General features: G+C 46.1%; 2 protein-coding genes across 3 annotated transcripts; one reads left to right on the top strand and one right to left on the bottom strand.

Annotated features, from left to right (window-relative positions):
• Nucleotides 1-641: 641 nt before the first annotated feature.
• il17a/f3 (interleukin 17a/f3) lies at nt 642-1,875 on the top strand. Of its 2 annotated transcripts, none has more exons than XM_029849870.1 (4): nt 642-830; nt 950-1,140; nt 1,291-1,434; nt 1,583-1,875. In XM_029849870.1, the coding sequence occupies exons 1-4, from the start codon at nt 825-827 to the stop codon at nt 1,713-1,715; spliced, it is 474 nt and encodes a 157-aa protein (XP_029705730.1). In that variant the 5' UTR covers nt 642-824; the 3' UTR covers nt 1,716-1,875. The 2 variants fall into 2 exon arrangements, with proteins under 2 accessions (XP_029705730.1, XP_011610026.1); XM_011611724.2 differs by having other exon boundaries at nt 645-833.
• A 439-nt stretch (nt 1,876-2,314) lies between these two features.
• On the bottom strand, nt 2,315-8,169 carry stmn4 (stathmin-like 4). The gene is made up of 6 exons (XM_003971358.3): nt 8,023-8,169; nt 5,418-5,479; nt 5,132-5,227; nt 4,809-5,014; nt 4,382-4,573; nt 2,315-3,886 (listed from the first exon to the last, which is right to left on the bottom strand). The coding sequence occupies exons 2-6, from the start codon at nt 5,428-5,430 to the stop codon at nt 3,827-3,829; spliced, it is 567 nt and encodes a 188-aa protein (XP_003971407.1). The 5' UTR covers nt 5,431-5,479; nt 8,023-8,169; the 3' UTR covers nt 2,315-3,826.
• Between the last annotated feature and the right edge of the window lie 8,690 nt (nt 8,170-16,859).

Below are 16,859 nucleotides of genomic sequence, written 5' to 3'. Positions count from 1 at the left end.
TAAAAGATCTGGACACTGGGGCGTTATTGTGTGTGGGCCTGTACATTTCCCACAGTTCAGAGCAGCTCTCTAAACTATGAAGCACAATTTATGGTGTTTATAGCATTTTACCTCTTTTTGACTTTGACTCATTTGCTCCGGTCAGTAGAGACGGCACAGCACCAGATTGTTACCTGGATAAAAGGGACCGCCCGGCCCCTCCACCAGGGAGAGATCCGGTTCACAGATCTGTGATCCATAGCTCGGAGGTGGAGGTGGGTCACCACTGGAGTGCTCTCCCTGATCTCTGTCTCAAGATCTGCTGTCTTTTTTAGTTTTTACTTTTACTCTTCAACCAAACAAATCATGTCCGACAGCTTTAACGCACCAGGTGGTCCTAACGTAGGTTTCCCCTTCCATTATCCTTCTTGTGGAGTGACTCTTTCTAAAATCGTTTATTTTCCCAGACCAGCTGCTCCGGCTCAAAGGCGCCTTATCTAATGTAGTCATGGGGCGCTTGATGCTGATAAATGTGCTGAGTTATTACCAGAAACCAAGAATTTCAGGTCAGGCCTGGTTGTGACCTACATCGCTGAGCGTGGGAGGAGAGCGCGATGCCGTTCTCACTCACAACGTGCGGTGTGGAGAGAAAAACGCTCTTGTTGTGTCATCTGTTGTACGGCAATGCGAGCGAGAGGGGGCAGAATCGCATAGAAACGAAACCAAAGAAAATGGAGACACCCAGGAAATGTGGGGAAAGGTCTCGTCGACACCCTGAAGCGGGCTGGTAACGTGGATATATAAACACAGAGCAGCAGAGCGCCACTTCAGCTCCGAGAACAGAAATGCAGGTGGTGAGTTCTACCGATGACTTTACATTCTGAGCAGAAATTCCACCTTTCATCTATCCAGACAACAAAGGCAGGAGGATACATCAGGGTGTCTGAGTCCAGCCTTTGTTGCGGTCCAGGTGTCGGGAACGCTGCTCCTGCTGGGCCTGCTTGCGCTCCTGCACGCCGCCAGGAATGTGAAATCGAGGCAGCAAAGCCGACCAAAAGGCAGGAGGTTGAGGCTGGAGATAGACCCTTCGGTGTGGCCTGAGCTGTCCAGCATGACGGCCCCGTCCCTGGCAAACAGGTCCCTGTCACCGTGGACATACACGTGAGGCCCCGGCAAAGAGCCTTTTCTCAGCTGCCCTTCAGGACGTTGTGAAAATTCTGTTCAGCGAAACGATCCAGAAAAGTTTGCCGCCCTTCGGTGATTCGCAAATGGAGGAGATCCCTCATGTTGCCTTCTTCCTTTCTTTGCCAGAGGTTCTTCTGAGGAATCTCGGTTCCCCAGGTGGATCTACAGCGCTCAATGTCTGACCGCCAGCTGTCTGAGCCTGCGGGGCGAGGGAGAGGACGCAGCCCTGGAGGCTGCTCCCATATACTATCCTACGCTGGTCCTCCACCGGTGAGCTAAGGAGGAGGTTTCTGCCTTCTATTCACGTGTGATTATGTAGCTGATGATCCTGATGTTGCTCATTTTCTCAATTTCTCATCTACCAACACCATTTTCACCTGAACTGACATCACTTCCTGCCTCTCCAAACTGCCACCAGAGTCCCGAAGCAAAGGAAGGCGAACAAGAAGAAAGGCAGAAGTTCAAGGGAGAAATATGAGTTCCAGCTGAGGACGGCGGTGGTCTCGGTGGGGTGTACCTGTGTCAGGCCCACTGTTATACCCCAACAGTGACACACAGGCAGCTCATCCGTCGGCTGCCTGTGTCTGTCGCTCATGGCAGCTCCATCTCTCATCAGATAGCAACAATCGCTAAGAGAGCCAGCATCATGAAGGCTACTATTTATGACAACATTCCAAAGGTTGTTAATAAAAGAAATTCTAAATAACTGAAGCCCATATTTCTTTGTTTTTTGTTGTTTGTGGTTGTTTTATCTGTATTATCTCTGTTAATCGCTTATGAATCCCATTTCTGCTATAATTACTAGTAAAGAAGACTTACAAATAAAAAATATATAAAATTATTATTTGAAAGGGTGTCATTTTCCCTCAGTTACATTTTATAATGAAGTAGCTGAAGCTCATTGGAATTTAAAATACCTTTAACATTTTGGGTCAGTTAATGTAAATCAGTCAAGGTAAATATTTTCTGTTGTCTGAGTGTTCTTGGACTGCTGATGTGATATTTTAGGCATATTTTAGGGTTTCCTCTTGCTAAATGGATGAGAAATCTCTATTAACATTATATTTTTAGCACATTTTCTATACGGCCTCAGAAGTTCATCAAAACTTTGGGTCAAAAATGAAATGAAGACCAGAAGAGTGCAGGTGAGTTCGGTTAAGCTGTCTTTACTGACCATGCCAAACAGATTCAATATGTCGATTCAGCCGTTTGGATACACAGCAACACAGTTACACTTGCAAACCCGCTGTTAGGACTCCCCCGCTACAGTGCAAAGAGTTGAAGACAATTAAATCAAGTCAGTATGACTCAACAAGTCAGCCTTTTCCTTTTAAAGTCCCTTCTAAAATCCAAACAGATGTGAGTGATGGAATGTGTTGCACCTGCGTCCTCTCGCCTGTTGTGATGCGATGGTTGTGTGTTCTATATGTTTGCCTGTGTGCTTTAGTGTTGTGCTCCATGGAAAACAGAGTGCTCAATGCTCTAATCTAAGACGTTCAAATGCATGTCACTGATCTACGAGTACATTACAGTTTCACACAAAGCCTGAAGCTGCCAGAAAAAAACATACACACTTTACAAACCTGCTTAAATTCTTATTTTTGAGACAAAAGCTGGACTCTTCATTTTTTATTCACCCAGGTGTAAAGTGAGTCTGACCCAGAGCAGATTTACGCTAGCTTGGGTTTTTGGATGTGGTCGGCTCCTGGATTCCTCTTCAAAATAGCTTCTTTGTCATGGCAGCAGGTTTTTTTTTATGGGTTCCTCCTCCAACTCGAGGAGCTCAAATGCTGTTTTGAGTTAATCTCTCATGAGGAGAAAAGTGGTAGAACATAGATGGACCATGAGAATTTCACTGCTTCCTGATTAAGAAACAGGAAAGAGGGTTCAGGGGTCATCGGGACCCATCGGCCACTGTCCTGACACATGTTCACAGCCTGAGGGGCACGAGCCTCTTCAACAATGAGACTGGTTAATATGCAGAAACCAAGCACAAGGTCCACTTTCATCATCATTAAGACCTTTACGAGGCCTCCAGGCCTGCTGACTGTCTCAGGTGTTCAGGAGGTCCCAGAGAGTCAACGCTGCATCAAGACCAGAAGAACTGTTCTCGCGGTGGGACGATGTCTATGCAAGTTTGGTCCATTTATTTGCATGAACATTTGCTCATAAAGGCCAACATTGGGTGCCTGGCCAGCTTGTTAGCGACGATGCTGTAAGGAATATGGCTCGATGCCACTCAAAACTGTTACTGATAAGTCTTTTCTGGTGAAGCAGGAGGTGAATATGGCAGATTAAAACGGAGCACCCACAATGTAATATTAGACCAGCATTTGAGCTTCCCAGGGCAAAATGGCCGCTGTATTATGATGGTGGACTGGAATCCTCCCAGAAAGAAAAAGGTAACTCTAGCGGCACTGCTAAATTAACATGCAGAAAGCTAACCCCCCCAACCCGCCATCACCGGCTTATTTTAGAAAAAAGCTAACATCGGTATGCTTTAACAGGCTAAATTCTGGTTCAAAACCAACACATCAATCAAAGGTGAAGACTCACATTTTACCTTTTCTTTTTCCGAGCTGCTTTTGAGTTCTTTTTTTCTCTTTTCTTTTTTTTACGGCAAAAAAGGAAACATTCTTTTGGCTCCTCCCTCCCCCCTCGTCTACCGACAGGCCTCCTCCTTCATCTCCTTGTTCTTCCTCACCTCCTCAGCGTGCTTGTCCTGGCAAACACACAGACATCAGAGCCATTAGCATCCCTGCATAGATTAGCATCAACAAAGCAGTGATCTGAAAACAGATGCATGTAATATTCATGAACTGGATTTATTTGATTTATAAACCCACTATGTGATTCATGTGGGATTCATTATTGCTGAAAAGCTGTAAAATATGTTTTCAGGACCAGGCTGTTATATAGGGTCATTTTCCCCAGATGTTTATCCTCCTATAACAGACCTGCATTAAAAGATCTGGATGTCTTTTCAAAGAAAAGGTGTGTCCTCATCCAGGTCACGGTAGTCTTAGGTGCCAAAGTTGAGACAGATGGAACGGATTAAGGCAACAATGAAGCCTTGAGATCTTCTCCCAGGCCATGTGAAGCCTGTTCACATCACATGCCACATTTCTGTACTGTAGCTGTGATTCTGTTCTTGAATGGCAGATGTGACGTTAAATAGTTCCCACACTATTTGGGCCTTTGTTCAGGCCCCTCTCACCTTTTCCTGCAGCCTCTCCAACATGGCAGCCAGCAGAGCCTCCCTGTTCTCCTTGATGGCCTCCATCTTCTGCTCCAGTTTTTCCTTGGCGTTCTTGATGAAGTTGTTGTTCTCCTCAAAGGCCTTCTGGATCACCTCGCGCTCGTGCTCCCTCTTCTCTGCCAGGTGCTTCAGCAGTTCGGCCTCCTGGCACTAGAGGGCAGTGGAGAGCAACAACAGAGAAAAATGCTTGCAGGTCTGGATGCTTATGGTTGAAACAATGCTGCAAGAGTGGAAAACCTTTAATGTGTAATGGCGATGGTGAATTATGACGTAGCAAAATGGCGTCAGCTAAGATTAGTTTCAGCAGCTTGAGTGACAGCGATACTAAATGGTGGACTTCAGAAATGTTCTGTTGGCTGCATTAGCTGCAAAATGTAGGCCTCACCTTCCGTCGCTCTTCTGCAGCCTCCAGCTTCTTCTGGATCTCCTCTAGGGACGGGTCGCGGCGCTGTGGCATGGAGGTGTTGAGGTCTGGCACGCCGTCAAAGGACGGGGGCTTGAGGATGACCTCAAAGGCCTGGCCCGATGCCCGCTTGTTCAGCTCGATCACCTCCACATCTTTCATGACGCACCAGCCCAGGTCCACTGCATCTGAGGGATTGGATTGAGCCCATGAAGATCCATTATGTGGTGTGCACCCCCCCCCCCCCCCCGCCCCCTGCCGTGAGATCCGTTCTCATTTTAAATGTCTAAGTGCTTTATTTTTACCTTCTGCTTTGTATGTGGGGTTTTCAATAGTCCGCGGGTTCAGGCAGGCACAGAAAAGAGACACCAGGGGGAGCTCTTTGACCTTCTCTTTGTAGGCTATGGAGAAAACGCACGTACACACACACACACACACACACACACACACACACAAACCGTGCGACATTGTGTTGACTCAAACACAAGGACTCAAGGCCAGATGCTGTAATTTACCCCTGCAGCTGTAGCAACACTCTCACAGTTGGAACATTAAAGACAATAAACATCTTTCTGACTACATAATCGGTACCTGCAAGGGTCATGTCCTCAGTGTGTGTTACTCTGCAGAAATATTGAAGATCTTGCCCGAGTCTGTCAGAGAGACACGCAGAAATCAGAGAGGAAGGACTGGGATGACAAATGGATCACACGTAACAACAGCGTAGCATTAGCCCAGAACTGAGATTGCATAAGACTGGAAACGCGTTATTTACACCCACGTTGGATAAATGAAGCAAAAGAGCAAATATGCATAAGCAGATGGAGACTAGTCCGTCATTCTGTGGCTCATTAGCGCTCACAACAATCGATCGTACATTAATCACAACCACGTCTCCCTCTTCAGCCCATCTCTGGCGGAGCACTTCCACACAGCTGAAACCCCCTTTAATGGGGTTTTGCTCATAATATGGGATGAGCACGGCATGATGGAGAGAAGGAGGATACTGGAGCAAGCACACGCCTGGTGGAAGACAGTCCCACCACACGGGAAGCACACGGAGGCTTCATGTGATCAAACATCTGCTACGTCTGCAAGAAAACACCCCAAATCTCCCACCGGCCTTCATCTTGCTCCCTTTAATCTTCTAGCACGGGTTTCTGCACGTCCTCCTCCAACAAACACATCTATTCTAAATACTCTAGGTAGAACATCTATAGTTCCAGTTTGGCTGATTCATTGCATACACCTGGGAAATTATTGGTAAAATAGTTCCTCTTAAGGTTCCTCTTAAGTTCCTCTTGAGGTGGCTTGGGCACCTAGTCAGGATGCCCTCTGGGCGCCTCCCTGGTGAGGTGTTCAGGGCATGTCCCTCCAATAGGAGACCCCTGGGAAGACCCAGGACACTTTGGAGAGACTACTGTATGTCTCTCGACTGGCCTGGGAACGCCTGGGGATCCCTCCGGATGAGCTGGAAGAAGTAGCTGGGGAGAGGGAAGTCTGGGCTTCTCTTGTGCTGCCCCCGCGACCCGACCCCGGATAAGTGGTAGAGGATGGATGGATGGATGGATGGATGGATGGATGGATGGATGGATGGATGGATGGATGGATAGTTCCTCTTAGGTTATTTATCATAAATGTTGCTGATAAAATGTCTTAACTTCATCTGAAATACAACTAATAATAGTGTATTTAATATTGGAAGCATATATGTGCCATAGTGTCACATAATAAACAAGAAACTCAACAATCCTGTCCTGCCTAAATTTCTAATAATATACCAAATGTGAACAAACAGAGTTTCACATTTCACAACTGTAGATTTATTTGGTGGTGGCCTGGACAACCACTTCAACGCCAGCGTGTGTTCACCCCTGGGGTTCGCTCCAGCAGGCCAGACATGTGGCGACCTGTGACGCAGCGGCCAACACTCGCTCCTGCTGACGGTCCCCGCTGGGACTAGCACACAAGGTCACGCTGCTTGTGCAGCGTCATGAAACACACACAAGGGTGCACGGAGCCAGGCAGGTTCGGGCTCCCACGCAAGCGTGTGTGTTGGCGTCCCAGACCGCAGATCAATGCACTGCTTCCTGCAAGAGTGTGAGGCAGGAAGCAACTGCACTGTGGGAACACGTGGCCACGATGAGCTCCAGGACACGAGGAGCATGGAGGAGCAGAGAGATTCCTGCCTGGGTGGCACTCAACCACCCTGAAGGCAGCGACCACGTCACTATTAGTGTTGCATTGAGCAAGCCGCACTTTAAAGTTCATCATCATCATCATCATCATCATCATCATCATCATCATCATCATCATCATCATCATCATCATCATCATCATTTTCCCCATCAGTTCCTGCTGTGAGAGAAAGTTCTTCATCCTGTTTTCCCATAAATAGATAAATGAGAAACGAGTGACAGTTTCCATGGGAACTGTAATGTATTTGATGCACTGCTCCTGTGTGCTTGGAAGGGAAAACACAAGAGATTGAGATGCTAATGCTAAGTGTAGTCACTGATTTATCTACCGAAAACAAAGGGTTTAGTGAAGAGGAATGAACTACAAGCATCACAGTTCCAGACGGTTTTGGTTCCTGTTACACACCTTCAGAGATCTTCTACTCGTATCTAATAAAGCCGAGGAACGACGCTGCGGATGCTGAAATCAGCAGCGTGGCGATTTGTTTCAAGCCCTAAACAAATGGGGAATTCTTAGGTTTATAGAACCTCTTATTGGTGTCACATATGTCCGAGTCTTTCTAGTCGTTTCCTAGTCTTTTCCCTCATGCGTTTCCCGTCCCCACGCAGGCCTCCGCTATGCCACCTCATCTTGTCCCCCCCATCTTTTCCCGTCTCCCTAAAAGCAGACAAGAAGCTGCAAGGGAGCATATTGAGGATCAATAATGAATGACGGCCAGCAGGTTGGAGGGACGCTGAGTTCATTCTCGATCTTTCCCCTTGAGCGGGGAACAACAGCCCCATCCTCACCCCAACACGGATAGACATGCGCACACACATACACACGCAAACACACACCCTGTCAATGCAGCCTATCCTTCATCCCCAAAATAGATCAGCCACCGTTTATGCATCTAAGGTTCAAATGTGATGTCTCAGCGAGTGATGGCCATACAGTATGTGTGTATGTGCGTGTTTGTGTGTGTGTGGGGGTGGGTGTGTGCCGGTGGGAGACTCACCCCTCGGTCTCCTCTGCTGCTGATGGTGGTGGACTGGCAGCTACGGTTACGACTGGATGCACGGACTCGAGCACCGGGCAACAGCATCAGCAACAGCATCAGAGGCGCCTCCATGACATCACCATGGAGACGCATTATTGGTCCGCGGTGCTGCCAGCATCTGATGCTCTAAGCCAGTGAGAGAAGAGAGGAAGGAAAGAGGGGCGGGTCCTCCACTCTTTGTGTTGTGCTGTAGGGTGGGTGGTACAACCGCCGATTTCCTGCATGCAGCACCAGTGTGTGAAAAATTGTGTGTATTATGCATGGATTGAGAAGAGAGCGAGAGAGGGAGTGTGCGTGTGTGTGTGTGTGTGTGTGTGTGTGTGTGTGTGTGTGTGTGTGTGTGTGTGTGTCTCCCAGCAGGGAGTCCAGCTCGATGATTCTAAATAATTTAGGTGCTGACTGTCTTAAAGGGAATAGTACAAAGTCTTTGCAGTGTGGAACACGTGCAAATTATATTTCCTTATTTGTTAACTACTGGCGTGTTGCACCTGTGTACTCTGTTGTTTGAAATCTACATATCTGTGCATGAGATAGTGAGAAACACAATTTAGATGATTCAATTCAAACATTTTCCTCTACTGTCATTTTTTACAGTACTTTGATGCCTTCCGCCGCTTTTTTTTTTAGATGTTTACTTGAATGTTTAACTCAGTTAGTGAACATGAGATTCGCTGCACATATAATGAAAAGCACATGATGCTGCCGCTCTTTGACACAACTCTGGTAAAAGTGATTACCAAGAACAAGCGTGTTTGCGTGTGTTTGAGTCGTGTGGAATCAAAGACCTTGCTGATTTTATCTCGATTATTCACACTCCGCCCCAGAAGGAAATGACCCTGGCATGACCCTGTAGTATTGTGGGTAATTTCCTTTTACCTAATCTACCTGAGCGACACAGAAGAGCCACATTGCTGCAGGCACCAAAGATGGCATTTGGAGCTTTTGGCTTTCACAATTTAATTTTTATTTTTATTTTTTTGGAGCATTTATTGTCGCCCTTTGATCCTCCCTACAGCTCACACACGCCTCTTATAACGCCCCCCTGCTGAGCAGGGACACCGAGATTAAAGAGCTCACCACACAGGACGGAGATCAGGGTGTGTCCTGTTGTCTCCTACTAACGGGAAAGACATTCATGGGACATTCAGGATCACACATATACTGGAAATGAGATCACCAGAGAGAGTGAGAGAGGGAGAGAGAGAGAGAGAGAGAGGTGGACGTGGAGAAGGAAGATGATAAAATTCACAATCTAATCATTATTCAGGATTCAGGGAAGAAAAAAGAAAAAAGGCAAAGGCACCAATAAAAAAGCCGTGGAAATTTACTGGAGACACCGGTGGGACAATATGGGATGTTCCAAAAAATTATGGAATAAAAAGCTGAGAAGGGATGAAAGGAAGTCAAGTTCCTTTATTAGGAATCTCTGCAAACCAGCAGCAATGAAAGTGTGTGTGCCGAGATATGAAAGGCAGTCATTTCCTTATGTTCTGATTTAAAAGTCTAATCCTACACACACACACACACACACACACACACACACACACACACACACACACACACACACACACACACACGCACACACACACACACACACACTCATGGCCTGTATAACAGTGTGAGGAGCTTTGCAGCATCCCTGATCTGAAGTCTGACATCATCTTTCAGGATGAGATCACTCTGTTTAAATACAAGCTTGACTCGCTCCCCTCAGCACTCAGGGTGTGTGTGTTGTGTGTGTAAAGATGTGTGAGTTTTGCGTGCTTGTCTATTCGTTTGTGGAGGTGTCAACCCAAAGATAATGCATTTATCAGCAAAATACTCTTCAGAGTAATGTGATTGAAGTTGAGCAGCTTTTAGCAGTATTGCTCTTGACAGAAAAAAAATGATCTTAAATATGTGTTATTTTTTACCATACATGTAAGGACATTTACATTAATTTCATATTAAATCATAATTACGTCCATACTTGATCATCAATGTGGGGTGCAAACTGGTATGAGGGGAGGAATAGGATTTGTTAAAGGTGGTACAGTGGAATGACAAGTGTGTGTGTGTGTGTGTGTGTGTGTGCGCGCGCATGTGTATTTGGGGACCATTTAATGACAGCAGTGTAGAATTGTGCTAGCAGACCCTGTGACGACACGTACTTCTTATTTACTTCTGCAAACACACCCTAGCTTTGGGAGACATGCAGGAATGCACGGTTGTCATGGAGATCTGGCGTATCGTGAGTGGGCCGGCTGGGGAAGAGCGCTCCCCCAACTCCACCTTGTTGTCTGCAGTCTTGAGCGTGTTGAGCTCCATGTTTTCCTGGCGGCAGCAGCAAAGCGGCTGGTCCACCAGACCGGAGGTGTGCAGCTGTGGTCAGTAGTGACGGAAGCCCAGAGGGGAGCAGACGCACCATTTTAGACCGTCTGTGCTCACACAACCTTTTCCAGAGGTGACATTTTAGCACACCTGTACTTACCAGTCTCATGCGGCTCAACAATCTTCATCACATCAACAACATCCACTATTAAAGGCAACTTTTTTAAGTCCAATAACCAAAGAGAGGAGAACTTAAAGCGGAGCTGGGCATCGTCTCTCCTCTCATGATCTTCAATGGAGATTAGATTTAAGAAGAACCTGATAATCAAAGAATTAAGAGTTGATGCTCCTGTCTTTCCTTTGTTGTGTTGTTGATTAAAGACAAAATACGAGTGTCTCACATAATCCAGGACATTCTTCTCAACCAGAGGCACCAGTCTTCCCAATGATGAGACCATTAATAGCAAAAGGATTTAAACAATGGAAATCTGGGCCATTCACAGTTTTAAAGCATGAAGTCCTCAGACTCTAACTGCATATCAACGGTGTAGTGAGGACGTACATCATGGGATGTGTGTTAGGTGTAACGTGATGCTGGAGCCATGATGCTGAGATGACTATTGCTGCTCCAACTGCACTGCCTTAACCTCTGCTAATGCTTTCCAGCAGTGACCATATCAAATGCTTCTCTTTCCAGGATACCTGGAACCTTTCAAAATCCACCACATGCACAGGGTCAACAGTGAGCTGATCCATGTATGTTTTATAATGCATTTTATTGGATTTATCCAGCACAGATGCTGACCAGAGGGGCTGTGTGTGTGTGTGTGTGTGTGTGTGTGTGTGTGTGTGTGTGTGTGTGTGTGTGTGTGTGTGTGTGTGTGTGTGTGTATTCTAATGGTTCACTGTGAGCTGGTTGGGTTTTGCTCCTCCAAACTAGAAATACAACCTTCATTTCGTGTCAGTCAACATGATCGGCAACAACCAAATGCAGCTTTGACACAACCATCATCTTCATGCTGAATTATTAACCGATCACGTAAAAACATCTCAGTCATATCAGGGTTAAATTAAACGTTTCTCAATATCAGAAAAATGGGGAATGATGTGGAGAAAGGAGAAACATTTATTTTAATTTTGTGTGGACCCCAAGTTTGAAGGTGAGTTATAATAAACTACTAGCCTAACTACATTAGTTTAATAAACTAATATTCCTTCCTAAATAAAGCTGTGAGCAGCCTTTGGAGAAAGGTTACATCAGTCTGAATGAGCATTAGCATCAGTTAGCATCTGCTGCCATCAAAAAAACCTAAATAAATGAATCAGTAGTCTTCATATGAGTGATTTTAAGGCAAGTGTTATTTTATTTAGAGCTCCTGAATAGAATTTATCCAAAGAAAAGCATTTGTGTTGCCACTATAGTGGTGATTGTAGAACAGCAGCCCCAGAGTTCTGCTCCTGTGTTGGCGGTTTATCATTAATGGGTGGTGTAAAATAGGGGAAACTGGCGCCTTGCAGCTCTTACCGCAGCGCTTTGTCACCCTCTGGTGCCTGTAAAAATGGATGACTCCATCTGCAATTGCCAGGAACTGCAGTCACAGCATCCACTGCAGGGAATCCCTGGCTGAGAATCCAGAGGCATTACAAACAAGAAAACCTCACTTGGGATTAGTCTGAAGCGGACGTGAATAACTCACTCCATCCGCTCTGATGGTGTTTCATCAAATTAAGTTGGCCATCTAACAAAACAGCTGCTTTGGATATTGTTTCATTTCGTTTTTTAGGTCATAAAGCCAGTGAAAAGAGTTGGCCACAGTCTTCCTTCATCCAGCCAGTCTATTAAGTGTTTTCGATTTATCACCACTTTAAAAAGTGAGCAGAAAACAGTCAAAGACAGGGGCCATTAAGCCAAAACAATGAGCCGAGAACACTAAACATAACTTTCCTTGAGTGGTGAGAAGCTCCATCACAGACAGGGACCAGGACCATGACCTTATCCAGCCGTGGGGAAGGACCAGGAGGACAAAAAGGACCAGAAAAGGTAAAAGGATGAATAGAGGAGAAAGACAATCTGTCTGCGCTAAGACAATGAGCGCCGCGCTGGCAGTGCACACCACAACGGCTGCGTGCGCTCTGACAGCCTGGCCTGCTGTCAACTTGTTTTTCCACAGGGCCCTTAAATAAACGGCTTCCCGCCGGCAACAAAGGCGTATTTCACGTCAGCCTCCACAATCAGAAACAGATCCAGGTGGTGACACACTGAACAAACAGAGACGAGAGGTCACATGGTGCTGACCTTCGACCCTCCGGGCAAACAAATGTCCCGTTTTCTTTGGAGGATGCACATTTCTTTTCTTCTTCAGGCAGAGCGTGCATTTGGGACGCTGCTGTCAGGGCTCATTTAACAAAATTTACCCTCTATTTATGGCTACTGTTGTAGGAAGGGTGCTAAATATCAGCTGGGACCTGGGGCAAATCTCTAAATATAAACAGGTAGGATAGTAGAACGTTGAGTTTTGGGTCCTTAACACCTCCAATCTTTAAAATAACCTTTAATCTTCAATATTTCAATACGTTGTCAACATTAATCAGAGCTTTCGGTCTGTTGGCGGCAGCAGCTTCCCTCTCCAGCACCCAGACGGGCTGAAATGAACACAGAGAAATACAAACAAGGGCATGTTTGTCTCTGAGGGAACCCTCATGGGAGACCATGTTTCCATGTCCACCATCGGGACAGGAGACTGTGGCTGATAACAGGAACCCTCTTTAGAACCAGGAGCCCTTTTGAGTTTCAGGAAACTGCCGAGGAGTCCGGACTGGATTAGTTCAGCTTCCTCGTCAGGACAGACGCGCGTGCACTTGTGGAAAAAGTGCCTTTCTGCCTCTGATCCTGGGGTCGTTCAGATGGCTGCTGCACTCATAAAGGGAGCCCAGGCCTCAACGCGCCTTTGATCATCCTGCACCTTGAAGAATTGCTTCCCATTTATCACTCTTTTAAACCGACGCCATGGCTTCATTCCTCACCTGCTCCTTCGCGCTCGACTCCCCGGATCTGTGTGGGTGAGTATAAGGCTCCTTTGCCAACACACACAACACTTGAAAAAACAGTGTTGAAAGAATCCGAATGCCTCTTAACCAATGATGCACCTCTATGGTCCTACTTTCCTGACGTGCACCTCCCCTCCCCCGATGCTGCAAAACACCCTAGTTGACATCAGCGATTCAACTGAAATAATGTTCAACCTGTTGAGATTAAAGCTTTAAACCGCATCTCTAAACCACTTGAGGCCGGCCTGACGTTTCCCCCGACAGGCTTGATCATGAGCAGGAGTGATGGGGAACTTCCTACACGGCCTCCTGCTCCTTTGGCTCCCTCCCCATGTGGTAAATCTCAGTGGCAGGAGCTGAAGGGAGCAGAGGGCAACGTGAAATACGGCTGTTCCGACGCGCGTGAATGACCAGCAGGGCGGCGGAGCTGTGGAGGTGAGGGGGGACACTGGAGACAGATGAGTGGACGGATGACCTCAACACACGTCCTCCTGGAAAAAACACCGACAAAGCTGTTTGTTGGATCCACTTCAAACATGCTAATGGTCAGAGAGGATTATACCCATCAGGAGGCAGAGATATGGGACCGATCGCTGACAGACGGAGGTCCAGCAGCAGTGGTCCAGACAGGCCCCAGCTTAATGTTGCCGTGGTTACACGTCCTACTGAGAAGCACACATTAGGTAACAAAACTGCTGTAGGACCAGGTTCCTCTGGTGACTTTGGCTGGACAACCACTTAGTGTCAGAACCTCAGAAATGGGAAGAAACAAGTGACAGAATGGAAAGTGGCTCTGGATCGCTTTGAGAAACGTTGCTCTAGAGTTTCAGCAAAGCTCGGCGCTGTTTTCCAAAGCTCCCAGAACAAATATTATTTTTAATTTCCACGTAAGCACTGCCCATATTTCTAACCTAAAAAGGAGCCAGAAAACAAGCATGAAAAAAAGAAAAGAATCCTTTAGAAAACATGAGCTCAGGGATGAGTTTAGATTCTGTCTAGAGGAAGAAAAACTGCTCTTGTCTGAGCTCCTCCAGCCCCACCGCTTCTGTTTAGAAAGGCTGATAAGCTCGTTTTCACTTTAACCCCCTTTCACCCCACAGTTAAGTGTGTCATAGCAGCCAGGGCCATCTGTTCAAACCCAAGCAGCCTCTCAGATGGATCAGGGTGCTGCAACGAAGCCAAAGCTCATCCACCTGGATAACTGACCCTCACAGACGCGAACCATCACTCACAGCTGATAGATGTCTGGACGGCTCCAAAGCAACTGCAGCGCAGATTAGATGAGACGGCGATTGCCAGAGTTAAGAGCAACCGCAAGCGTTTGATGAAATTGCCATGAAATTAGTTACACCGGCATTAAAGGGATTTTAGATGGCGAGAACCAGCAAAAATCGCAGTTCGCAGAAGTCGTCAAACCCAACGAACCCTCACAATAGAAGTGCTGACACAGATGTGCTAAACAGGAAGTTTATATCAGCAGTTTGCAATCCTTTAATCACGTTTTGTGCCGTAGAGTCGTCATTTCTTCTTTGTCTCACCACTGAACTGTTAATAACCTTCTAATTTTAGCCACCTGAAAAATCTCCAAGTGGTTTTTGCTGGATGCGGTTATGTTTATTTTAGGAATTCTTCCAGCCAGGCCTCCAGTCCGATGTCCCAGGTCTCGTAACTTACCCTGACAGTCCTGCTGTAACACTTTCTTGGTGAGCGTGTAAGTCAAGGTCATCGCCAAGTCATTTGAGAGACTCGTCTGCAGTTACTGAGGCAGACAGGAGCAAATCATTTTCCATTTGAGTAGTTTTTTCTTACCTGTCTTAGGGTTTGGTGTAACAACAGGTAGATTTTTCTGCTCTTCGCTCACCTTCATGGAGGTTAAGATCTACCCGCTGCCTCCATGGCAGCAGAAATGGGGCTGTTTTCATGCTGCCTCCATTTGAATTTGAAAGAAAGTGCAGAAGGTCTAACGTGCCCAACAGGGATTTTTGCTCCGATACCGAAGCCTTTTACTGACAGTGTCCTCAGAGGAGCGTTCCTGTCTTTGACGTGTGTTTTACAGTGTGTCAGCTCTGTGGAAGCTATGCTTTGTTAGCTGGGCTACTTGTGCTGTGTGTGTGTGTGTGTGTACACTAAATTAAGTGGTGTCTGGTTCATTTTACTCCTGGGGCTAAATGTGGAGGCGGTGATGCTGCTGACCCCCACAGCCGAACGCCTCCAGCTTCTGATTGCAGATCAGCGGGACATCAGAGTCAGACCCAACATTACACTCTCATCTAGAAAGTCATACTAACATTCAGCCTTAAAAAGATGAATCTCAATCAAGCATTGGTTTTATTGTATGAATATGAATAAACACGTTTTTTTTGTTTGTTTACTTTTACTTTCTTCTTCTTTTTTAAAAAAAATAATAGCATAATGTGAATCGTTGCAGTGGACATCACTCATTTTTGAGCTAACGGATGCTATTGGATTTTGTGCAACTTCAGCTGTTCCAAAGACATGAAAAAAGCAACAAATGAGCGACTACAGAAAGAATTCAGTACTCTCACCTGTGTGTGATAAAGAGCACCTGTGGATGTTTTATTGGTCTGCAGCAATAACAATACATTAGCTTTAGGGATGAACTTTAGCTGTGAACAGGCAGCAACATTTAAAACCTTCTCATTTCCCTGTCTTAGCTGTGAAATATCCCACCACATTAGCGCAGTTGTCCTATCGGTCATGTGGTTTGCGTTAAACCAAAGATTTGCCCTCTCATAATGGTGGGAACAGTCAAAAGCTTGCTTTCTTGTGCTAGCGTCCCAACGGTCTCTGTCCAGCTTTGGCCAACAGGCTTATACGTTTGAGATGTGGACACAATTACAATATGGTCAGAAAGGGCCGTAATTATCATAAACTAGTCACTACTGAGTAACTGCAGTATCCAGAAATGTGATTTCTTCCATTTTACAAACATAAAACAGGATGCATGAGCTGTTCTACTCATATTTAAGTGTATGTTTGTCTGCACAGTATCGCTGCTCTTCATCTATCAGTACCATGCATCAGACAGGACGGCCCCCAGCTGCTCTCTTGTCCTCTTGGCTCAGATCTATACTGTTCTTGGAATCCATGAGCCGTAAAGGAGCCAGCCGATGACAACGAAATAACAGAAACTGTCCTCCAAGAAAATACATCTCCAGTAGCTTAAAAGGACAGCACACAACCTCCACCTCAGCTCCCTCTAACAGTACTGGTTGCAGTCTTGGTCTGGACCTCCCAAAGTCAATAACCAGTTCCTTAGTTTTAGAGGCGTTGAGCTGTAGCTGGTTAGTGTGGCACTAACAGCGGTGCAGTGGTGTGTTTACGAGACCCAACATAGAGAGATTATTCTTAGCATCAAACATTACAACTTGTGTTTGAGCTCATCTGTTTTAGTAAGTGAAACAGCTGGAAGTGAC

Source organism: Takifugu rubripes, chromosome 16, assembly GCF_901000725.2.
Source record: "Takifugu rubripes chromosome 16, fTakRub1.2, whole genome shotgun sequence".
Classification (NCBI taxonomy): Eukaryota; Metazoa; Chordata; class Actinopteri; order Tetraodontiformes; family Tetraodontidae; genus Takifugu; species Takifugu rubripes.
The sequence above is the reverse complement of the archived record's forward strand: the minus strand, read 5'-3'. Positions and strand labels throughout refer to the sequence as shown.